The sequence below is a fragment of the Triturus cristatus genome, chromosome 2_2 (assembly GCF_964204655.1).
Source record: "Triturus cristatus chromosome 2_2, aTriCri1.1, whole genome shotgun sequence".
Taxonomy (NCBI): domain Eukaryota; kingdom Metazoa; phylum Chordata; class Amphibia; order Caudata; family Salamandridae; genus Triturus; species Triturus cristatus.
The window spans coordinates 627,042,087-627,067,137 of record NC_140582.1 but is presented as its reverse complement, the minus strand read 5'-3'; the positions used below and the strand labels follow the sequence as shown (position 1 = coordinate 627,067,137).

Below are 25,051 nucleotides of genomic sequence, written 5' to 3'. Positions count from 1 at the left end.
GCAGCCAGACATTCCTCTACCATGACAGTTTATGCAGGACTCTTGGAGAAGTTTGTTGCTAAGTGTTCTTCCCTCAACAAACAACCTCTACAGGCACAGTTAGCTGGCATACTGTTATTCTGTGTTTCTTTAGCGCAGCTGGATGTTGCTGTAGCAACAGTTAAAGATTACTTATCAGCCCTTTTGGCTTTCTTGCGCAACCTGACTAGCCACGTCTCTTTAGATCACCTGTTGTGATGTGTTTTGTGAAAGGGCTGATTCATAGGTTCCATTTGTGATACTGCAGTGAAACTTAAATGTGGTTCTCACTTTCCTCAAGTGTGCCCCCTTTAAACCAATGCACAAGGGTTTCTTATGTCTGCTGGCATTGAAAACTACATTCCTCATAGCGATTACGTCAGCACTTCGCATGAGCGTATTACAAGCTATCAGGCACATGCATCAACGTAGACTTTTGCGATTCCTTAATTGCGATTATTAAGGAATCGCAATTAAGGAATTGCAAAAGCCTATGCATGTAGGAATCACTATAAAAATAGCGATTGCTACACATTCCTTATTTGCGACTCGCAAATTGCGAGTCGTAATTAAGGAATGCCGTCCCATTCATTCCTATGGGCCTCCAGGCCCATAGGAATGAATTGGAGATTGCATGAGCAATTTGCGAGTACCAGTTGGTACTCGCAAATTGCTCATGCAATTTCAAAGGGTGCAAGGGTGTCAAAATGACACCCTATTGCACCCCTGAAAATTGATCTGTGCACATATGTTGCACACACTCATGCTCTAAGGGCATGTGTGTGCGCAACATGAAACTTTGAAAAATGCACAAAAGTGCATTTTTCAAAGTTTTTGCAAATTACCATGAAGTTCAACTTCATGGTAATTTGCTGCCCCTATTAGCGAAATCGCTAATTTTTTTACTTTAATGCATTGCATTTAAGGAATCTCCATTTGGGATTCCTTAAATGCAATCGCAATTTAAGTAATCGCAATTTAGAGATTCCTTAAATTGCGATGATGCATCCCAAATGCAAAAATACCGGTCGCAAAGGGGCAGATTCTGAGAATCTGCCCGTTTGCGACCGGTTTTTCCTTTGATGCATGTGCCTGTATGTCTTTCCAGCTGCAGTATACAAACTTTTTTCCAGTCTGAAGGTTGTCACACCCTTCCACATAGTACAGTCTATCACACTATCAATTTTCGTCACCCTTCTTCATCCATCCTAAGAGGGAGAGAGGTTCCACTGTCTTGAACCCAAGATTGCTTTATGCTTCTACATTGATCGCACCAAGGAACATTGTGTGGACAGTCAGCTCTCTGTGGTATTCTCTGGGGTGAAAATGGAAAAGCGGTGCGGAAAAGAACCGTCCCCAAATGGATTTTTTGTGCATCAAGATCTGTTATCGACTGGCTAAGAAACAGCCTTTGGAAGGATTACATGTGAACTTCATGTGCATTCCACAAGAGCAAAGGCTGCTATCGCTGTGGTGTGCCCGTCTTGGACATTTGCCAGGCTATGTGGGCGTCAGTTCACACATTCACAAGCACCCTCTGTCTGGAAAGCCAGGTCAAGCGGGAAGAGCATTTTGACCAATCTATCCTGCAGGATTTCCTGGTATGAGCCATCAGACAGCCCCACAACCTGCTGAGTTGATGCTTTAGTGTCTATTCACAATGTGAGGACTCTGCATCTAGAAGTATCCATCAGAATAATAAGTTACTAACCTTCGGTGTCGCTCCTTGTGGTGGATACTCTAACCGCAGATTTCTCACCACCCTGCCACCTCCCTTTTCTATGAAATGTTCTCTTATTCCATACTTATAAAGGTTTCTAGACCATGTTCTGATGGAGTGCACAGTCTAGAGATCTGCACACTGTCACATCTGATCAGTTATTGAGCTCCGCATCCAAGGGCGCTGATATAGTAAGGAAAGAAACTACAGGGTGAGGCTTTTGTAGCTCTGATGTCACTTCTGGTGTGGGTCTACACCATCTGCTGGCGCACTGGGACACAGCTGTGAAAACGTCTGCATTCACTCTGGCACCGGGGGTATTCACAAGGTGAGTAATCTGTGGTTAGAGTAGCCACCAAATAGAGAAGTACCAATGGTAAGTAACTTGTTCATCGGTGCAGTATTCTCATGCTAATAACCGGTTTAAGGTTTGGCTATCAGGCAGTATGTTAAAACGGAGTCTGTTTCAAATTTCCAGGCTTGTAGTAATCTTAACACTTTACCTAAGAATGTGCTGATAAAGTGTTTTTCACTAATATATCTGATTATTGCACACCTGTTGACAAACTGAATGATTTGTTTGATTTTCCTGGTCATGTTAATCCATGACCTGTTCTGTTTTTGCGTAAACGTAATCTTTGGTTTAATGCTGGATCTTTCCTAATCAATCCCTCTATGCTAGGTTTACAACTTCATAATTCTGTATCTACCCATCCAGAACATCATTTACTCAATTATATTTTTGCCACCAGCAATTTTATTATTCAACATTTGTTCTAGTTATCTAATCTGACCACTGAGCCATTACATATAAGGGATAAGCTGTAGCCTCCCTACAAGTGATACAAGGTTTCTATTCCACACTGCAAAGTGGAAACAACTGATGGTAACTGTTTTTCAGGACAACATAAATATGGAGTTACAGAATTGTTTAACTTAGTTTCTTGGTCATCAGAAGAAAATTAACTTGTTTGTTTTCAGTTTTGTCCTCACAACAGTATTCATTTGGTTGGTGCCTTTATAATTAGACCTTCAAGCTCAACCTGTTGCTTATGTTAATGTTTTCTAGTTTTCTTAAGAACGACACAATCTAAAATTGGAAACCCATAGTGCAGAAAGAAAACTGAGAAAAATGATGCACATTATGTAGCAAATGAAACAATAAGAGTCCACCCTGGTCGTAAAAGCAGCTAAAACATATAGTATAACGCATTGCTCAGACCCTGAATATGGTTAAAGAACACTTTTAAAAAATGTCCAATTTCATTAATCCACAAAGCCTTCAGGATCCACTGTCTACCTCCAGATCCCCCTCACAAAAACTAAATATTCTTTTTAAAATATTTTTGTTTTGGAAAAAGTGACATTGATTGCCCAATACATCTGAAAATTATCCTTGTCTGATAGGACTTTTTACCCCCTTCTCTGACGCCTGGAACCATCCCCATGTTAACATCCTTTGTTCCCTTGGCACGCAGGAAGTCTCCAAGATTCTGGCTTCATCACTTACATCAGGCTCTTCAGCTGACCCCTCCCCTGCTAATCTAGTCTAGGATGTGGGAGCTGCTATTGCTTAACCATCTTTGTACGTTGTTAAATAGCTCTATGATCTATTTTGTTGTCCCAGTTGAAAAGAAGCACATATCACCATAAATGAGGTAGCCCCCCTGCAACTTAAGAGAGCCTCCATAAAGGACTCCAAACCGTGGTACAATGACACGCTCAACAATGACAGACGCTCTCTCCGAGCCTCGGAACGCACCTGGAGGTCAACTCCTTCTGCCAACCACCTAAATACACTAAGGCAAAAGAGAAACGCATATTTCAGAAAGATCAAGCGCACTAAAGCAGAATTCTTCAGCCACCAATTAGACCAGGCTAGAAATCGTCCCAAAAAACTCTTCGAACTAATTAAAACACAATGTAAGGACACAAATCATCGTCCACAACACTTAGACTGCCGGCAACCCAACTGTGAAGAATTCTCTGCCTTCTTCACCCTGAAGACAGACAATATCAAGATTGATCTACTCAATGATCTAACCCTACACACGGGACCGCACACGAAGTCATCCCCGGAAATGCCAATTGCACTGTACCACTTCCCATCACAGCCTAACCTTAAAAACGACGCCAACTGGTCATCCTTTTCGACATACTCCGAAGAAGCCATAAGTAAAATACTTGGGGACATGAACCCTGCCAATCATTTTACCGATCCTCTTCCCGCAAACGCCGTTAAAAACCTAACACCACTACTTCTGCCCCTCTGGACTAAGATCATAAACAGTTCACTTCAACAAGGCTGCATCCCGGACACCCTCAAAATGGGGCAGGTCTCACCCATTCTAAAGAAACCCACGGCTGACCCGACGGACCTAAACAATTATCGCCCTATCTCCAACATCCCCACACTAGCAAAACTCTTGGAAAAATGTGTACACCTCCAACTGACAAGGCATATTGACCACTTTGACTTGCTGAATAAATACCAATCAGGATTCCGAGCAGGTTACAGTACTGAATCAGCCATGACACACATAATTGATGACGCGCTACAAATCCTGGATCAAAACGGAGCCTGCCTACTCATCCTGCTAGACTTATCCTCAGCTTTCGATACGGTCAAGCACGAGAACCTGTTGGATCTCCTGAAGCATAGAATGGGTCTATCAGGCGTAGTGCTAAACTGGTTTACCTCTTTTCTCCAAAATCGAACACAACAATTCAAGGCCAACAACTCCATGTCAAGACCCGTACCAGTTACACTAGGAGTACCGCAAGGGTCCTCTTTATCCCCGACTTTGTTTAACCTGTTCATGGAACCCCTCACCGAACTTCTTCAAGCATCTAACGTGCACTACCACATGTACGCGGATGACACGCAACTATACCTCAAGATCAACACCTTAGAAGACATCAAACTACTCAACACAACGCTGGGGGACACCCAGATATGGCTGGCAAAAAACCATCTCAAACTTAATGCCCAAAAAACTGAATTCCTGCTTATAGCTCCACCCGCCCAAGTCCCTGTAATGCAAGAGTGGATAAAACACCTGACGGCACTCAATGTTCAACCAATCATCGTTGACTCAGCCAAATCACTGGGAATAACCCTCGACAGTAGCCTCAATATGCAAAAACATATCAGCAACGCTACAAAGGGAGCTAACTACCAGATTAACAAACTGAGGAAGTTGAAACCTTTCCTTCCAAGCAAGGACTTCAAGCAAGCAGTACAAGCACTAGTTATCCCCAGAGTGGATTACGGTAGCGTCTCCCTCTGCGGCCTACCCAAAGCAACTACGGCACCATTAAGAGCCTCAATCAACGCCGCAGCGAGACTCATCACCGGCTCTAAAAGAAATGTACACATCTCACCAGACCTCAAATCACTGAACTGGCTTCCCCTGGAAGCCAGAATTCATTTGAAGATAGCGTGTATGACACACAAAGCCTTGCACCACAACGCACCTAGATATCTAACACAGAAGTTGACTATCTCTGGTGGGCTCAGATCTTCCAGAAGTGCGGAAAAACTATTACTAAAACCACAGAGATTCAACAAGAAAAAAACATACAACCGTACTTTCTCAGGAATGGCACCAAGAATCTGGAATGCTGTACCATCCGAAACCAGACTTAACCCCTCTATTGTCTCATTCAAAAAGGAAGTAAAATCAATTCTCATGGCCAAATTCACCTGATTAAGGCCCATTGTTCTGTGACGAACTAATACAGCGCGGCCATTACCCTGACTAGGACAAGGAACCTACTAAGCAATCTGGACATCCCATCTTCCTGTTGTTTGTCGCATGAGAATAGCGTCCTATTGTACCTGATCACTTTGCTTTTGTAACATGTTTTGCATATAGATGCTTCAATTTGTCTTTGGTTTATGTATAATACTTTATTTACTGTTAAGCGCTCTGATACCCGCAAGGGTCTTGTCCGCGCTCTATAAAACTTTCAAATAAATAAATAAATAAATATATTTATTGAGAAAAAACACACCTTGATCCTTGGACTTTGGCAAAGTTTAGACATATTTCCCTTATTCCTTAGACAGAGAAAATTTAGAAAATAATCTATGACCTCTACGCCCCAGAACCTTGTTAAAATATGCATTATTATTGACTTTGCTCTGGCACCCTGTTGGCCAGCTACATCAAACGAACTGTGCCCTTGACCCTTTATGCTGTGCGAATGGGGGTTGATGGTGGTGGGTGTGCTGATCTTCCTCAGTCTTTTGGCTGTCTTTGACTCCATTACCCATCCTCTCCTCATTCAACAACAACATTACATTGTCAGATACTGGACTTGACACTCACCTTCTGTACAGGGAGTTCTTGACCCTATGGTAAAGGCAATCCCTTCCAGCAGCAATGACTTCAGACAATTAATCTAGTCCACATTGTCTGAAGTGTGGCTCCAAAAAGAAACCGCACATCTTGAAAGAGGAAAAGCACTTCACACAAAAAACTTTCAATTCAGATAAACGGCTGGTAGTAGAGAGCCAACAGACCAGAAGAAGCAAAAAGAGAAAAAACAGATATAGAACTAAATAACACTCCAAGTAGGTCTAGCAAGAACAGACAGAAAGAAATCCAAGGGTGCGAAGAACCCACTGGCAGACCCTTCCTTTGCGTTTACAGTGAAAAAACTGGCAAAAGAGCGAGTGAACATGTATAGGTACAGGAACAAGAAATGAACTCATGACCTAGATGGGGAATTCCGCATGATGGATTGGTCAAAGCTTTAAATAAGACTTGGATTCCAGCACTTTCTTGAAACTTCCCTCAGTGCTTTAAAAAGGGCCTTGACAATATTTGCCCTTGCCCTTGTGCCAAGTCCCTGCCTAAGTCCCTGAGCGGAACCTGCCAAGAAATGCAGATGTGCAAGCTCCGTGCCGACATGGCGTTCGCACACAGTAGAAAACCATGCACACCTGTCTACATCTCATCATTTGGCTGTGGTTACGAGGTAAGCACCAGGCACCCGTAGGACTCCCTGGCCTGCAACTAGGTTTTAAAGAGTCGCAGACCGTGTACCCCATAACATATTTTTCTGATGGATACATCTGCCTGTGGATTCCTCACCGTATGAATATCCCCTGCGCCAGCATTCCGCAGAAACTTTTTCCTAGCTCTCCACACCGACGAGGTCGTCACAATACCACGGCTCCGCTCGTGACTCTGTATGACGTCACTGGAGCCATAAGAGAGCCTCGTCGGCATGATGACGTCAGTTCCCTTTTTTTCGCGCCGTTGACGCGTAACGGTTTTCTGGGTCTCTCCATACTGTGTCGAGTTACTTTGTTGTTTCTTCAGTTTTAACTGTTGCTTTGTGATGGCGACTTCGAGGAAGTCCGGATTTAAGCCCTGTAGAGAGTGTGGGGGTAATTTGTCCATCACTGACCCCCATGAGGACTGTTTGTGGTGTTTGTCGTCGGATCATGACGTGGAGGGCTGTTCCTGCTGTCGTATAATGAACCCAAAGGCTCTGAAAGAATGGGAGGCCAAGCTTTTTATGGCAAAAGCAAAGAAGGAAAAGAGAGGGCGAAAAAGATCAAAGTCAAAGTCGTCGCCTTCGCATGCTTCGAAGTCGAGGTACCACAAGAAGAAGAGGAGGCATAGCACTCGCCGCCGTTCAACGAAGGGGAAGACTTCGAGATCACCTTCTCCGGCTCCTCGACGTCTTCAGAAAGACTTTGTGTCTCCTTTGCCTTCGCCATCTCCTCAGGTGACCCCGGAAAGATCTCCTTCTCGAGAAGGTTCTCCGGTGCGGTCGCTGACGCCGAGGGGCTCGCCGGACTCCGAGGACTTGCCAGGTCAGGATGATCCTTCTCCTGTTCACGAGACTGAACCTGTGGCTCCGCCAATGGATTCAGCAGTTTCGACGTCGGATGCTCCTCGTGTGGATGCTGACTCGACTCTGTATCTTCAATTTCCTACTCCAGGTTCAGATCCTACGCATTTTCTGAATGCAATGTATGGCAAGTTTGCCATGGCAGCCTTCCCCTCCGGAGCACCTTCGGGTCCCGTGCGTCTGCTGGCCTTCAATTTGGGCATGCCTCAGCATTATGCCCAGGCACCCTTCGTGCCTTTCATTCCGACGGCGCCGTTATGGCTGTTTCCGGCTCCGAGATTTTCGATGCCGTATATGGAGTCCCCGGTGCCGTCTGGCGGGCCTTCCTCTCTGCCTCGTATGGCACCGATTCCACCTTCGGATCCTCCTTCGACGCCGGCTCCGGAGCTGTCGGCGCCTCGTGTAGCGCCGCCGTCGCCGCAACCAAGGTTTCGCTTGAGGAGAGAGGCGCAGAGACTGTGGGAGGAAGAGAGGAGGTTGAAGAGGGTGAGATAGAGGAATCTGTCGATGATTTCAAAGGAATTCTGGAGGCAAGTGGCCTGGACAACTCCCCAGAGTGGGAGCTTTCTTCTTCAAGGGCTTCTCCACCTCAAGAGGTAGCTCCATATCATACTGTTACCAGAAAGGCTGCAAAGCTTTTAGACTTGCAACTTACTACTGCTGAATATAAGCTGAATTTGCTCACTGAAGTTTTGCATTCGCCTTCTTTGATAGTTGAGCAGTAGTTGCCTTTTAATGAAGCCTTAACTGAGCCTATCCTGGAGGTGTGGCGTAAAACGCTTTCTTCTCCTGCTGTATCTAAATCTGTGGCAAGAAGATATAGATCTGCTCCAGGAGACTCTCCTTTTCTTTCTACACATCCGTCTCCGGAAAGTTTGCTGGTGCAGGCGTCCTGTTCTAAACAATCTTCGGGCGCATTTCCTCAGGCTCCTGCCGACAGGGACTCTAAAAAGTTGGAGCAATTGGCTAAAAAGGTCTTTTCTTCCTCAAGCATGGCACTAAAATCAACCAATGCTACCTGTTTGTTGGGACGTTACCTGCATGCTTTGATGGATTCAGCTAAGCAATTGGCGCCCAAGTTGCCTGATGAAGAGCGGAGACATTTTATGGAGGTTGTGTCGGATGCTCAGGCTGCTGCTCAACAGGTTATACAGTCTGGCCTGGATACAGCTGATTCAGTGGCCAAATTATGAGTTCCTCCATAGTTACCAGGAGACAGGCTGGACTTAGATCCTCTGGTTTTTCCCCAGACGTACAGGCTACTCTTCTTGATTTGCCCTTTGATGGTTCAAAACTTTTCAGGTAGAAGGCTGCTTCTGCTCTTCAAAGGTTCAAAGATAGCAAAGCCACGGCGAAATCCTTAGGATTACAAACCCAGTCAAGGGGGTTTGGTTATAAGAAGTTTCGAGGATTTGGAAGGTCCTCCTTTCGTAGCTTGCGACAACCTCAGCAGCAACAGCAGCAAAATCCTTTTTATAATGATGATGTCATTGTCCCTCGTGCCCTTCGCTTCACAAATTTCCTCATCTTGGGTGATTTCAACATCCATGTTGATTGCCCGGGGGCTTCGGATGCCAGGGAATTAATGGATTTGTTTGATTTGGCACAACTGACCCAGTGGATCAAGTCTCCCTCTCATAAAGGAGGGCATACGATCGACTTGGTATGTTCCAACTTTGCCTTGTCCATTATTGACCCTATTCAGGTCACTTGGTCTGATCATTACCTGGTCCGTTTTTCCTGGACTATAGGGAAGTCCCCTCCCTCTACTGCTTTGGCCCAAAGTAAGTCTTTATGGAAGATTGATATCCCGGCCCTCTTTAAGGCCCTTTTACTCTCCCGCCTGTTGGCATCCCATGATCTGGAAGGGGCTGTAGATAGCTTTGCCACCTGGATCAGCCATGGGGTTGCCTCTGCTTTTCAGCTCCTTTCGAATAGGCGGTCAAGACTTATTCCATTCCATCCTTGGTACTCTGGCGCTCTTGGAGAACTTAAACTGGGATGTAAAAAACTGGAACGACGTTGGCATCTGGAGTATTGTCCGCTGGCCAAAATTGATTTTCGCAAAGCCCAGAGTGAGTACTATGCAGCCATTAGGCTGGCAAAGAATAGTTTTTATGCGGAACGGATTGCCAAAGCCAAAAACAATAGCAGAGATTTTCTCCATTGTCAGATGTTTTCTGGCACCCTGCGCTGAACAAGCGGCTCTTCCCGCGTCATCGCAATGGTGTGAGGAGTTATCTTCTTTTTTTATTGAAAAGATACAGATCATTCAAGATAGTTTGGGGAAGGGCTCCCGGGTGCCGAGTGCCCCCTTCCCTCTGCCCCTTACAACTCCGACCTCAGTGTCCGCTCTATTTACACGGTTCTCACCCATAGTTGGGTCCGATATATTGGCCATCCTCAAATCACTCAAGTCGGGTTCCCCGACAGGTCCCTGTCCAGCTAGAGTTCTGGATGGAGTCGCTGAGGTGGTCTACTCAGAAGTAACTACGATTATTAATTTATCCCTACAGACTGCTATGGTTCCTTCGAATTGGAAGCAGGCAAAGCGTTTGCCACTTTTAAAAAAACCTTCTTTAGATCCGATGAAACTTGCTAGTTATCGCCCCATCTCTCTTCTGACCAAGGTTTGTGAAAAGGTGGTCTTTCGACAGCTTGAGGCTTATGTTGAAGCATCCGGTGCTCTTCAACCGGCACAATCCGGTTTTAGGGCGTCATATAGCACCGAGACTGCACTGGTGGAAATGGCGGAGGCAATTAGGGAATGTCTGGATGCGGGCGGCAGGGCAGCCTTGATTTTGCTTGACCTCTCTGCCGCCTTCGATCCGGTGCCCCATCAACTTCTTCTTACTCGTCTTTCAAATATTGGCATTGTTGGCCCTGCCTGGGATTGGATGAAATCTTTTTTGGAAGAACGCACACAGTAGTTCTGGTTGCCACCTTTTTCTTCGGCTGCCAGGAAAATGTCTACGGGAGTCCCACAAGGTTCTACTCTGAGCCCTTTGCTCTTTAATATCTATCTGATGCCTCTAATTTTTCTGGCAGAGGAGCTGGGGGCAAAAATAATAGCTTATGTCGATGACACCCAGCTCCTATTTACCTGGAAGGACTCCGACTTGTCGACGGAAAATGCTCAGAATTGTTTCTCGTCTGTGTTTCAGTGGCTTGCACACGCCCAACTGAAGTGCAATGAGGACAAGTCGGAGGTCCTTCTGTATGGCCAATTTCCACCTGCCTTCCGAAAAGCTTTGTGGCCAACACACTTTCCTCAACCCAACTCTGGGGGCGTTCCAGCAAAGAATTGGGGGTCTGGTTTGGAGAAGACCTTCGGTTTTTGGTGCAAATCAGGAAACTTGCCGGAGTTTGCTTTGGTACCCTTAAATCATTAAGAAGGTTCTTGCCCATGCTTCCAAGGCCAGCCAAAGAAATGGTCGACCGCACTCTCATTCTTTCCCGCATTGATTATGCTCATTGGCATCCCTGGTTATCTGTTAAAAAAACTGCAGACTATACAGAATGCCGCGGCTAGACTTCTGCTTAACATCTCTGGAAGATCTAGCGTAAGACAGCAGCTACGAGATCTGCATTGGCTTCCTGTGGCCCAGAGAGTGTAATTTAAAGCTCTCACTTTGACCCACAGAGCTGCATGGTCTAGGGCCAATGTACATTAGGAAGTGTTTTGCTCAATCACCCAACGACGGATGATGATCCCCCGATTCCGTAGGTTACAGTTGGGGGGGTCAGTCCGTCTCTGTTAAAGCAGCTATAGCTTGGAACTCCCTTCCAGTGGAACTACGGCATATTCAGGATTTCAGACTTTTTAAAAAACAACTTAAAACCTTCCTTTTTAACCAGATGACTTAAACATTTTACTCCACTGGGCTTTGGTAACTGTGCGCGCCAGGACACTCTTGAGTATTTGAGCGCGGTATAAAACCCATTATAACATAAGTCCTTTAGAGGAAGAACCAGAGGTCGCCAACGTGGGTCGGCCCGAAATCTCTCCTCCTCCTCCTCTTCTACCTCCCCTGCTCCCCCTGGTAATGCAGGAAAGCAGCCCTAGATCCCCCATCCTGGATCATGTGGGTCCTGTAGGGGGTTGGTTGTCTCACTTTCTGCAGGGTTGGAAATCGGTCGCGTCAGACCTTTGGGTTTTAAATCTTGTAGAGAATGGGTACGCCCTTCCCTTTCGGGAATTTCCTCCTCCTCACACTCCTTGCCAAGGTTTTTGTTCATGGGATTATTTGCTTCTTCTACAGAAGGAGGTCCTTGCTTTATTACAAAAAGGTGCGATGGAGGTGGTTCCGGAGCAGGAAAGGGGTCAGGGATGCGAGAACGCGCACAGCCCGTTGTTCTGTATTCTCCAGTATCCCATGCAGGGAGCGCTGGGGAACGCGTTTCAATTGGATTGGAGTTCACAGCTCCTTTAAGCGTTTCCTCCCATACCCTTGATTCCACGAGTTCTGAGGAAGGTTCGCCAAGACCGGGCCCACGTCATATTGATCGCTCCGGATTGGCCGAGAAGGGTGTGGACACAGATCTTCTTCACCTCTCATCGCACCCTCCGCTCCGTCTCCCTCTCAGGGCAGACCTCTAGTCTCAGGAGCAGGTTCAACACCCCCACCTCCAGAGCCTGCACCTTCATGCCTAGAGATTGAATGGGGCAATCTGAGTTCCTTCTCTCTCCCTCCGGATGTGGAGGATGTTATTTTATCGTCCAGGCGACACTCTACTAAGTCTATTTACTCCTCCAGATGGTCCAGATTTTGTTAAATGGTGTGGAGAAAGATCCGTTGATCCTTTAAAGGCCCACTTGTCAGATATTCTTTGGTTTTCGCTGTATTTGGCTCAGCAGGGTTGTGCTGTGGCTACTGTTAAGGGCTATTTGTCGGCTTTATCGACGTTTCTTTATTTGCCGGATCAGACGTCTTTATTAAAATCTCTCATTGTTTTGAGATTTATTAAGGGCCTTACCAATAGGTTTCCGCTCACTCCTTTTGTTATGCCTTAATGGGATTTAAATCTTGTTGTAGCTTTCTTGATGGGATCCCCGTTTGAATCCTTACATAGTTGTCCTTTGAGACTTCTGTCTTTTAAAACGTTTTTTCTTGTGGCTATTACCTCGGCCAGGAGGGTGAGTGAGCTTCAGGCTCTCAGTTCAAAACCCCCGTTTTTGACCATTCATGCTGCAAGGGTGGTCCTCAGGACCAGGGCTGCTTTTCTGCCTAAGGTGGTGACTCCCTTCCATCTGGGGCAATCCATTACTCTTCCTGTGTTCTATCCTCCCCCTCACCCTTCCAAGGAGGAAGAGAGACTTCACCGCCAGGATCCTAAAAGAACGGTGAGCTTTTATTTGGATAGGACTAAAGACTTGCGATTGGACGATCAGCTCTTTGTGGGCTACGTTGGACGCATGAAGGGCAAGGCTGTGCACAAGTGCACTTTTTCCAGATGGATCATCTTATGCATTAAGATCTGCTACGCCCTGGCTGGTAAGGAACCGCCTGAAGGTATTAGAGCTCATTCTACAAAGGCCCAGTCATCCACTTCTGCTTTGACCAGAGGTGTTCCTGTAGTGGACATTTGTAAGGCTGCGACTTGGGCCTCCCTCCATACTTTCGCAAAGCATTATTGCTTAGATTCTGAAATGAGGAGGGAGGGCCATTTTGCACGCTCTGTCCTGCAGGACTTTTTGGTATAGAAGGGTGGACACCCTCCTGCCGGGAGTGGGACTGCTGTGGGATTCTATTTATACGGTGAGGAATCCACAAGCAGATGTATCCATCAGAAGAATAAGTTACTTACCTTCGGTAACGCTTTTTTTGGTGGATACAGTATCTGCCTGTGGATTCCTCACTGACCCACCCTCCTCCCCGATGTCCACCCTTGTATACCTTAAAGGTGGCATTGTTTAACATGTTTGTTTTGCATTGTCTCTTCTATCTGCATTTGTGTGTTTTATAGGAAATGCTTTTATTCTTTGGCTTTCCTTTTGATTTTACACTATGTGTATTTGTTTGAATATTGTGTACTATGTATACTTTGAATCTGTTGTCGGTCCACCTGTTCGCCTCGGAGGCACGGAAAAAATGGGTGGTGCTGACGTCATCACGCCGACAAGGCTCTCTTATGGCTCCAGTGACGTCAAATGGAGTCGCGAGTGGAGCGGTGGTATTGTGACGACCTCGTCGGCGTGGAGAGTTAGGAAAATGTTTCCGCGGAATGCTAGCACAGGAGATATTCATAAGGTGAGAAATCCACAGGCAGATACTGTATCTACCAGAAAAAGCGTTACCAGAGGTAAGTAACTTGTTCGTTACCCAGTTAAAGTACTAGATTGGCTTTTCCTTTCTGCCTAGTACATATGAAAATGTTGTATTATCACAGTTCACTTGTGATTAAGCAGACAGAAATGCTGCGTCTCTTTGTGGGCCATTGTTTCCCCTTTATTTTTTTTAATGTTCATGCAACTATTTGCTAATCTGCTGCACACGCTGTGAAGAAAGTTCTACACTTATGCACCTGACCCTCAACTCTGGATCAGTAGAATTCTTTGTATTCTGAAGAACACAGGAGTACACATGGCCACCTATCTGCCCACTGTACATTGCTGGATGTCAGCAAATATATTGAAATTAAACCCAGCAAAGACAGAAGCTGTTATAAATAACATATTATCTTCCTTACGGAACACAGTTGATTGGCTTTTGCTTGTGGCCACTTGCTCTGGTTCTGCCTAAACAGTAAAAAATCTTGGAATTTTCCTGTATGAAAAGCTCACCTTGGAAGTGCAAGTAACAACAGTAACTAGTTCCTGAAGGTTTTATTGTGTTTTTGTTTCCTTGATTCAGAGTACTACATTCAAGTAGTTAATGTAATAGTCCAGTCCCTTAACAAAATTGTTAACCAACTCCAATTCATTAAAAGAGCAGCGGCCAGGCTGGTAGTTGGAAAAAAGATGGGAATCTATTTTTCCAATGCTTTGCCAGTTCAAATTTTGACCGCCGACAAAGTTATCTATTCTTATACCCCCTGTTTTTTTCTTTGTCTTTCAGTTGTTTCTCTCCATCCCACCTCTTGACACCCTGAAATATTTTACAGATTTGTGCGTCACAGAGAATGCTCACCAAAGAAAGAAGCTGCGGCTGTGCTCTAGAACACCCTTTCCAGTCTTCATCTCTAGCTTTCACTGACCTGTTTTCGGAAAACAACTATAAACGTGGCTTTAGCCTTAGTAGTCTTTTTTCTTTATTCAACTCTCTTCAGTAAAATTGTTTGGCTCGATATATTGCAGGAATTCTCAGTTTCAGTGTGATCTACTAATTCCTTTTATATAGTGTAACTCTTGAGTGATACATTGATTTTGAATGGATGTTTTTCTCCCTGTTAAGGGTCTCATGTTTTGTTATTTCATAATAGCCCAACAGATGGTTCTGTTCTGTTAGAAGAGGAACAGAAAAAAGATGCTGAAGATGAAGCCATTCAAAATGATCAAAGGCAGCATGAAGCAGAAACAGGTCTGTAGGTTTTCACAATTTATTCTACCACCACTACTTTTGCTTTGCAAATCTACCCATCTTCATTTTGTTAATTGATGTCTTCTGTTTTCAATAGAAGAAGGATATCAGAGGATGTAATTTGTTGTCCTTTCTTTTTTACCCAATCAAATAACGTTAGGCTGTTTTTCATTGCTGCGATCCTGTACAGAGAGAGAGTTTAAAACAATTCTCAGTGCAGATTGCCTGTTGGTGGTTGTGTATAATCTGTATAATAGGTATTTAAGTATTGGATTTAATAAACAATTATGATAAATTATCAGGTAAAATGAGCAAAGATCTTGTTGTAAGCAGGTATTTGCTTGATCAAAGATGTGTGACTTCATAGCTATGTGGTCTCAGAGTTTCTAATGTTTAAATAGGAAATTAAAACTGTGGAATGTACAAGACTTCATCACTTCTGCAACTCACTTTCTCTCATTCGATATCCAAGATTTCCTTTGACTTACTTCTTGAACCTATCTCCTGCCATATTATTAAAACACATTGTTTGTGACATGACCATGCACAGTAATTGCACGCTTCACATTATGAAGAAATGTTGATTCTAAACCAAGCTTTTCTCAAAGCAAATTTTTGAGCCAAGTTGAAAGTTATTGGTCCAGTTTTAAAAGTTTCTCAATGGCCCGCACGTTTGTAAAGCTATTAATCTTTCAATTCTTTCAGCAAAATCTTTTTTTTAAATTATACTGGAAAATTTGGTTCATTTTGGTTATTTAAAGTTTGACAGCTGCAGGCCATTCGGCAAAAATTGGCAGATGTTCTTATCACCCTATTTAGATTGCATACTAGGCTTTAAACTCTAAATAGCGAAGACCGGACAGGTGCCTATTTTTGGCGAAAGTGCTGCATTTGCCAAACACTTTATAACTCCCATAGTTATTAGTTGAGAACCAAACTGGTATCCTCTGAGTGTTCTATTTCCCTTCATTCAAAATACATTTAACACATGGTCAACAGCGCTGGCTGTATTGTGCTTTTTTGGTTGCTTAAAAAAATTATCCTTAAACAATGAACATCAAATCACTCTCCTTCTGTGGAAGACTGCCCAATGGCCTATTAGCATCGTCAAATGTATAAGGAGAAAGGTATGTATGATTTTCAGGCTTAAAATCCAGTATTAAAGCTTTTTTTTTTACTCAACTTATCATTCTGAATCTTTGGTATAATGATGGGGTAATTCTGCACAAGAAACTACTGATACCACCAGGTTTGATTTCTCCTTGTATTACCACATCATTATGACCTCCTTCGTTTGGAATGAGGGGTAACATGGTAACTGTACATTTTCCCCAATTTGTAGCTACAAAACTGGGACTAATGCAGTTTTACTCTGTTTTGTCTTCTGAAATTTGTGTGAGAAAAATTGCCACATCTGTGTGGTAATTTTATACACTTTCCTTTCAGCATTACCAGTCCAGTCGGAATGAGGTCAATGCCTGTAATATTAGGCACTTCAAGCCATATTTGCTGATTTTTAAGGATAATTCATTTTGCTTTCCAATACTTTCTATTAGCATTTTTTTCAAGTCTACGAAATATACAAGTATAGGTTATACTTGGATGCGACGTAGTATTCAGCATACATTCATCAAAACTGTTGGTAAATTATATATTATTGATCACCAATATATGCTTGTACAGTATATATTTAAAATAGGTGACCCCCTTCCCATCAGATCAATGAGTAGATCATCATTCCTAATAAATTTTTCAAATGCAGTAATTTGTTCTCTGTGCATTGAAAGATACTCTGCTTCAGCCCATTTCTGGAGCTCACATTGCCATCCCTTTATGGGGGAGGAAGCATGGCTTGATTCCATGACGTGGTAATAATTTGCTCTTCTAAAGGCATCAAAAAGTCTAAGAATCTGGAGGAGACTCACCCAGAGGGAGGTCAGGGGAACAGACCCATTATGTTACTTTCAGAATACTTGCGGTCCTGGCAGTCTTCATCTGTGAGAGGAAAATCATATTGCTAATAGTCTGCTTTGGTAGGACAACCGAAAGAATTTGCTAGACCATCATTTAGGCATTACACCTCCGTAGATTTTGTGCAGCATACTAGATGCCAGGTATGCTCTATGTAGTCCGTAGAACTGGATATTTGTGAACCTAACGTTCTTAGAGACTGTCTGTGGATAAACTACAATGGAAGTCTATTCTTGATCATTTAAGCACCTCCTGTTATAACAATGTTTCCACTCTATTTCTCAGTTTGGCCTCCAGTTGTTTCCTGTACATCCAGGATATCAACTGCCTACCATTTTGCATGCTGTAGATTGTGCGCAATCTTGTGTATATGGATCTCGCTCACTATTATTCCATTTTTGTACTAATGCTAACTTGACCATTGAACATCAGAAATTGCCCTTTATAAGAGCCATAGTAGCACTTAATTAATGCTTTACATTGAAGCTGCCCGTTTACAACCAAATTTCAATCCGTAAGTATTTCCACTTCCTCCCATGGCTTTTGGTCCTTTATTTTACAGTACCCATAGTTTTTGGGAAGACTTTTCAGTGGAATTGAGAGTGTATAGTGTCCTTCCATGACATATGTTATGTGCTTCCTGCCAACAGTGGAGAACTACATGAGGAAATGTACGCAGAGGTTTGTCCTTCTGTCTCAATATATTGAACAGCCTACTGTCCTGCGTTCTAGCCAAAGCGAGCCCAGTCTCATGGATAGAGTGCCACCCAGCCATCCTGTAAGCCATTGTAGCTGTGCAGCTAAATAGTATAACTCCATATCCGGGGCACCCATTCCACCTTCAGTTTTGTAAGTGCAACTCTTCTTTTCCCTGCCCCCAAACCAGGTCTTGAAGCACTCTAATTTAATTCTTTCAATGGGGATCTAGGGTCAGCCACAGGTAGGTTTGTGAAGTGGTAAAGTAATGTAGGCAACATCACTGCAAAAATCTGTTTGAGGTTGTAGTCTAGCAAGTGTTGATCCTAAATGCCCATCCGGTATGTCTGTGTAGTATACTTTTATACCTAGGTAGTGAAATGTGTGTAGTTTCCATGCTATTACCAGGTATTCCTGTTTAAGCTTGAATGTGGGGAGGAGGAGGATTTTTAACTACAGAGAATAGACTGAATTTGCTCTAGTTAATCTTTAGTTCTGCTAGCCCGTCCATCATATTTAATATCATAAATATTGACTTAGGGTTCCCTCTGCAATCTTTCATATATAATATCATATGAGCTGCGTAGAGGGAAATCCAGTGGACTCTGTCTACCAGAGTAAGGGCCCACTCCTTGCCACTTCTCAATGCTTCAGCCGAAGGTTCCACCACTAGGGCAATTAATATTGGGTATAGTGGACGTCCTTTTTTTTTGTTTTTTTTGTTGTAAATTCTGTTTATTATTTTTCAACCAAACAACAAGAAAAAAACATCCTGAGCGTCATTACAAGCAATAATTAGTACATTAGTCGTCCTTATGAGTCCTCATTCGTGATAGCATTAGACCAATTCACATAGCATTTCAAAGCATTACATTATATCAGCATTTCGTTTGGAGTTAGATGATAGCTCCCCCGACACCATGTGCCCGTCTCCCTCACATGCCAGTTTTGCCTTACTGTATATCCATGTAAACATGTATGTGGGCAGCCTCGCAGCCTATGTGAGCCAATTCCTATTAGTGTCGTGAGGGATCTCTCTGTTGTTTATAGCCGGAGACCCTGCATCCAATCTTAGATACTCTGGGCTTCCCCACCTCCTCTTGAGTACGTCCGGCCACTCCTTACAGCGCCCTTGGTGTCTACACACATCTCTAATAAGGAGTCCGTACCACCAACCTCAGTTATGCTCCTGGAGATTTTCTAACTGAATGTGAAGTAAATATCTCTCCGGGGATATTCCCTGTCACCCCCATTACAAGGACAACATTTATTGTGTAGGCACAGCTGCGTCAGAGGAATATGGCCCATGCGGATGCGATAATAAGTAACATGTCAAGGGGGCCCAGATATCCCTTGGTCTAGAGCACAGGTTTCCAAACTTTTCATGCTGGTGACACACTTTTTTGACATTCCTGCTTTAGTGACACGGTAATGCGAGCGAGCGTAGCGAGTGAGCCGGAATCACCACAGAGGTGTTCGGGGGGGTTTAAAAAATAGTGGGCAAATGGTGCATTTTCAATCAAATTGGAGAAAGCAAGAAGGTTTAATAAAGCAATTGTGAATCTGTTTTTAACAAAGACAGTGACTGGCAAAACAGGGAGTAAGGTTAGGTTTGTGCCTGAAACAAGAATATAATCATGCACACATCGACACATGCCCCAGTGATTTACAGCACAAAAAGGGCACCCCCACAGCATATGGAGTGTTGGTTTTGGCAAACGTTTCTCCCTTCTTAAATACTAAAAAGAAACATGTGAATCAAATTAGAATAATTCCCAGTTAAAAAAAACAAGGCAGTACATTAGATCAACTGTCGGTTGGGTTGTGGAGTTTTGTTTCGCCACGTTATCAAAAGAAAACCTATTTCCTGTATTGGGCCAAATATTAAGTTGCTGGTGAGCTATTATATAATAATCAACTTTAAGCATGTTGGCCTTGTTTGTCATATTCTGTCTTTTTTTTTTTAGGTCCCGTCTAGGCTGCGCATGTGCTGTCTCGAACAGCATGTTTTCAATCTGTGGGCTTCAGCCCGCCCATTGCCTTACCACTTGTTTGCTCCATCGTGCTCTCATATCCGTCGTTCCTGTTAGTCCATAGCATAAAAGCGTCATGCTTCTTCCTGTGTTTGACCCTCCCCCTGAACATGGACCAAGTGCTTGCGTCCTTCCACTACTCCCGTTATAGGAGCTACTATTTTCTTTGTCTTTGAGCACTCCACACGAGTGCTGGTGTTTTCACTCACTCCATCTCCTCCCGCCCGCCCCAACCCTGTTGATTCGTTTTCTTTGTAGATCGGCTTTATTATTCACCTCACTCACCGAGCCAGCAAAATGATAAGTGATGTGTACTTACCCCTTTGAGCTCATCCACTTACGCACAGATCAAGAAAATAAATGGCCTTCCTGCTAGTTAGGAGCTTGGGCCTCAGTTTTCTAAATGCACCTGTTTTAACTAGCATATTAATAATTTCCTAAACACCGCTTCATGGTTCGTTGTAAAGGAAATGTACTATGTACCTATCTACTAACTTACACTGCAAAGATCTCTTGCCCTCGCTTTTCAGTATTAGGGCACACAGGTGAACTTCATCATTACTAAAATGAGCAATAGCTGCTACATAGCGTCAAGAGATGCACATGCATCTCTTGGCACTATGTAGTAGACCGGGCACAAGTTGAGGGTAGACTGAGTCTATCCATTCTTTTCACAGGGTGATCGCAGTCTACCCTGCTATGAGATTGGGCCCCACAGAAATATGGTAAACTTGTCTTGGTGCAATTTTTAGACACCGGGACACATTCAACAGTGCCTGCACATTGTTTGCTTTTGTTCCAAGCAGCAATGTACAGACGGGGAAGGGGCTTATCAGATTCCAGCTGGGCCTATAACAAAGGTCGAAGTTAAGGGGCCATCAGGTCTCCTTTTCTTGGAGTATCCAGGCTGGGAGCTATCAGGAGCCTCACATCTAAATGAAATGGAGGAGAAACAAAGGCACATAGCTTATCACATCACATCACACAAGAGGCAGGCATGCTTTTGACTTTGTTCAGTCCTTTTATATAAGAGATATGCATGTGTGTAGGAATGTCAGATTTGTTAGTCTGTCCCAGTATTTACACAAACAATTTAAATGCCACTATTTTGTTTTGTTTCTTTTACAGCGCTATAGTGCTACTAATCCCATTGTGGTGTCAGAGTGCTTTATACATACACATTATACATTGACAATAAATGATGTGTGTAAATCAAGGGAGTGTTACATAAGATGGGGAGAGTTACAAGGTGTAGGAGCCACATGTCCTTCTTGGCTCACTGTGCTATATTAGAAGAATTACAATGTATGAACTGCAAGTAACAAAAGGATCTCTGTGTTCAAAGCGCTAACTCACTTGCCCATTTACATACAATAAAAATCTGTCATCTGCGCGTTACATAATGTGCTTTCCAGGAGACCTATTAACCCTCAATGCTACTTTGATCCAAAACTGGGACTAGACAAAACACAAACCTCTCCAGCAAATAGTTATTTTACCATTATTATTATTCCCCGAGCTTTACTGAGCACACAAAGATCTCTGCCACAGGTGCCTTAACCCCATGATATTTTAAAATACAGACTTTGCAACCAGTTGAGTAGAACAGATTTACTGCCGCATTTCTCCTTGTTGCCAGTTTCTTTGTGGCAGGATTTAAAAAAATAAATACATGTTAAGGCCCTGATTTTGCATCGGGTTGCATAATTTTTTTGCACAACCCCGAAGCAAAATCTAATTTGTTAAATATTGTAATGATCTCAAATGTACTTACGATAGACCTGCTAAACAAACATATAACTTTCATGTTTGGTTTCTTGTGCTACTGGCAGTGACTAATATTGATTTTTAGTTTTTGTTTTCAGCGGCAGTCATTAAAGCTGTGAGATAATTGAGAGGATTTGTTAAATAATTGATAGTTGTCATTTTGCTTTGTCGGGTTATTACCTGGTAAAAGTAATACAGTTGTTCAACTCATCGTTCAGTGGGAAAAGCCTGTTGTTTAGTTCAGCTTTTTGTAAACAGCAGTGTGCAGGGGTGAGAGTATTGCCTGAAACAGCTTGAAGCAGTAACTGCTAAAGAGCAGTGAACATGTTGCATTAGCCATGCGTTAGGGATTGTTTAATGACATGTCTTAACCAAAAGGGTTGGGGTGTTGGGTGTGTGTAAGTGAGAGAGGGACATGGAATAAGGTAGAAAAGGGCTGGTAAAAATGGCCCCATGGCCTGCGACCTCTTATTTAATTATCCTGATCAGGCCCGGCTCCAGGAATTTTTATTTGGGTGGGCCAAGGGTGCATTTGGGGGGGCCACTGCGGGATCGATTTGTCGCATATATGTCTAGGCAGGCCTGCTTCAGTGCCCTCCTTTATCTCTTCTTAGTCTTACAAGGCCCAGTAAAACGCACTCTTTTCCAAATCTCTTTCTAAATATTATCACTCTCAAAAAGTGTTTTTTCTATGAAATGTTCCTTTGATGGGAAAAGGAGGTTTCTGAGGTGGTAGTATCAGGCAACTGACACTACTCGGGCTCCCTCTGAGCGAGCCTTCAGGGAGAATCCCTCTTCATTACTACCTCCACCTGACCCCGGACTCTGCAACGCACTCCCTTACAGGCTTGATTATCCACTACTCCTCTCCAGTGCACCTTATCTCACAGCTGACCTTGGGCCCTAGCCCCATATCAGGCACCATCGGGCTCCACTTTCATTTTTCCCGGTAAAAACAATAGTAAAATCACCTTCAAACTTAAAACATTGAATAAAGCAGTAAATATAATTAGCACGAACTTTAAAGTATGTTCCACAGTAGCCTGTATGACCAGACTGCTAATTAAACAAAAACAGAAAGGCCATGACAGGGCCGGGTTTAGCGCTGATGCGAAAGTCTTTTTTGGCGCCACACTAATAACCTCTTTCTCCGTAAATACCTTTACTACCACCTTCCAACAGTGCCCCTCATCCCTCCATGGCCCCCCCATTGACCTCTTCCTCGGATTCCCTCACTGCCACACTCCACAAGTGCCCCTGATCTCCCCATAGCCCCTCCCCCTCGTGACCTCCTCCTCGGATTCCCTCACTGTCACCCTCCACCAGTGCCCCTCATCTCTCTGTAGCCCCTCCCCCTCATGACCTGCTCCTCAGACTCCCTCTCTACCACCCTCCACCAGTGCTCCTCGTCTCTCCCTAGCTCCCCCCCTCCACCCCATGACCTCTTCCTCGGATTCCCTCACTGCCGCCCTCCAACAGTGCCCCTCATTGCTCCAAAGCCCCTCCCACCACCACCTCCTCCTCAGATTCCCTCGCTGCCACACTCCAACAGTGCCCCTCATCTTTACGTAGACCCTCTCTCATATGCATTTCATTTGTTGTATAGCGCTACTCATGTCAGTGTAGTGTGTCAGTACTTTACACCACGCACACATTATACAGAGACAATGAGTCATACAAGTATGTAAATCAGTCTACAGGGAATGTCACATAAGCCAATGAGGATGACAAGGTGTATGAATCACGTCATACATGCTGGTGGGCAATATATTTTAAGAGGGTTTGGTGTGGGGAAACAACTTTAGGATTTAAAGAGTATTACATGGGGGTCAGCTTTACTGATAAAAATGTATATCTGCCCAAACATACTCATTTCAGCAACATTAGAATAATGAAAGACTGAGGAAGTTCTAACTATATCACAAAACAAAAATAAGCGAAGTTCTAACTACACCATTCATGTTTGTATGCAGCTCTTTGGTGACAGTTCATTGGTCACTGTCCTATGTTAGGATTGTAACTTCTGAACTGCAAGTAGCACAAGGATCTCTGTGACAAAGGCAGTAACCCACTGAGCTTCCACATAAAATACAGTTGATCTGCATTTAAAAACTACGGACAGACAAACGATTGCCCTCCAGCAGGATCATTAATCACCAGCGGTATCTGGGCATGTTGTGTTGTCTTATTTTATCCTGCATCGGTCATGATAATGATAAAAAAATTGTTTAAATGAAGCACGCACAAAGTATGTGTCCTGCTGGTCCTGTGCACATTTTAAATCGAAAAACAAATAGTGACAAATTCTCCTACCTACTTTATTAGTCAAACTGTGTCACAGCCTGGTGTGATAAACTGCTGCAGGGGTCGGGAAAGGTGACAGGAATAAACAAACTTCTTTTCTCCTGCACTGCATAGAAAAGGAAATATCCACGCAGCAGGACAGTCGGCAAAGGTTACCGGTGACAAACAAAGGATTTGTCCCTTTCGCCATGTGGAGATGGAGGGGTGAAAAAAAAAAACAAAGCCTCGTTAATGGTCTTGTAAAGACCTGTGAAGTACCCGGGTGCGGCTGCGATAATCTCAAAGCTGTCTGTGTGTGTGGGAAGCTGTCTCAGCCTGGGCGCGCGCACACACAGACAGCTCTTTGAGCTCAATTCCGTTGCGCCCCTGCCTTCAAGCCCTCACTGCGAGGGCCAAGGCTCCTGTTGCGCGACACACCCACGAAGGTCAGGCGACACAGTAACGTGTCGCGACACATACTTTGGAAAGCTCTGGTCTAGAGGCACTAGGCAGCATTTTAGCATATGTGGCGAGTCTTACTTGGCAAATCATCAATCCAGTCCTTAAATTTGGGCGCCCGTCCCCTGCCCCAGCGACAAGCCCCCCGCCTCTTAGCCATGAGTAGGGCGAGAGCAACGTATTTACGATGTACCGCCTGTACTGGTTTAACATACCCAAGCAGCGTCATCAGTGGCGTGGGCTCAAGCCGCGCATTCGTCATCAGAGCCAAAGCGTCAAAAACTTGCCCCCAAAATTCATGCACCCTCGGGCAGTCCCAAACCAGAGGAAGAAAGTCTGCCCTAGGAACTTGACACCTATCACATCTGTCCGAGTCCCGCAAGTGAAATCTATGCATCTTGGCTGGAGTGTAATATAATCTATGTAAAAACTTATAATGAAGTATGCAGAGCCTATTGCTAGACGAAACCCTCTCAGTTTGCAAGCAACAATATTCCCATCGTTCATCCGTCAAGACGAGTCCCAACTCCTCACTCCATCGCTTACGGAAGAGCATGGCCGGTAATTCACTCTGCGTATGCACCGTCGATATATTAGGGAGACTAGGCGTTTACTCGTCGTAGTTTTAAGTATGAGTTGAAGCGGAGCTAGAGCCTGCGGCTCCGCCAGAGAGTCTGGGGTTAAAGACCTAATTCCATGTCTAAGATGGATAT

The 25,051-nt window shown here is 44.1% G+C and overlaps 1 protein-coding gene across 2 annotated transcripts in view; it reads left to right on the top strand.

Moving 5' to 3' along the window:
* The window catches only part of NEK1 (NIMA related kinase 1), a 1,277,786-nt gene that overhangs the window by 915,160 nt on the left and 337,575 nt on the right, over positions 1-25,051 (top strand). For both annotated transcript variants that reach the window (XM_085641815.1, XM_085641814.1), the window contains one exon: positions 15,032-15,129. In XM_085641815.1, coding sequence (XP_085497941.1) covers positions 15,032-15,129 — 98 coding nt within the window. The remainder of the gene's footprint in view (positions 1-15,031; positions 15,130-25,051) is intronic.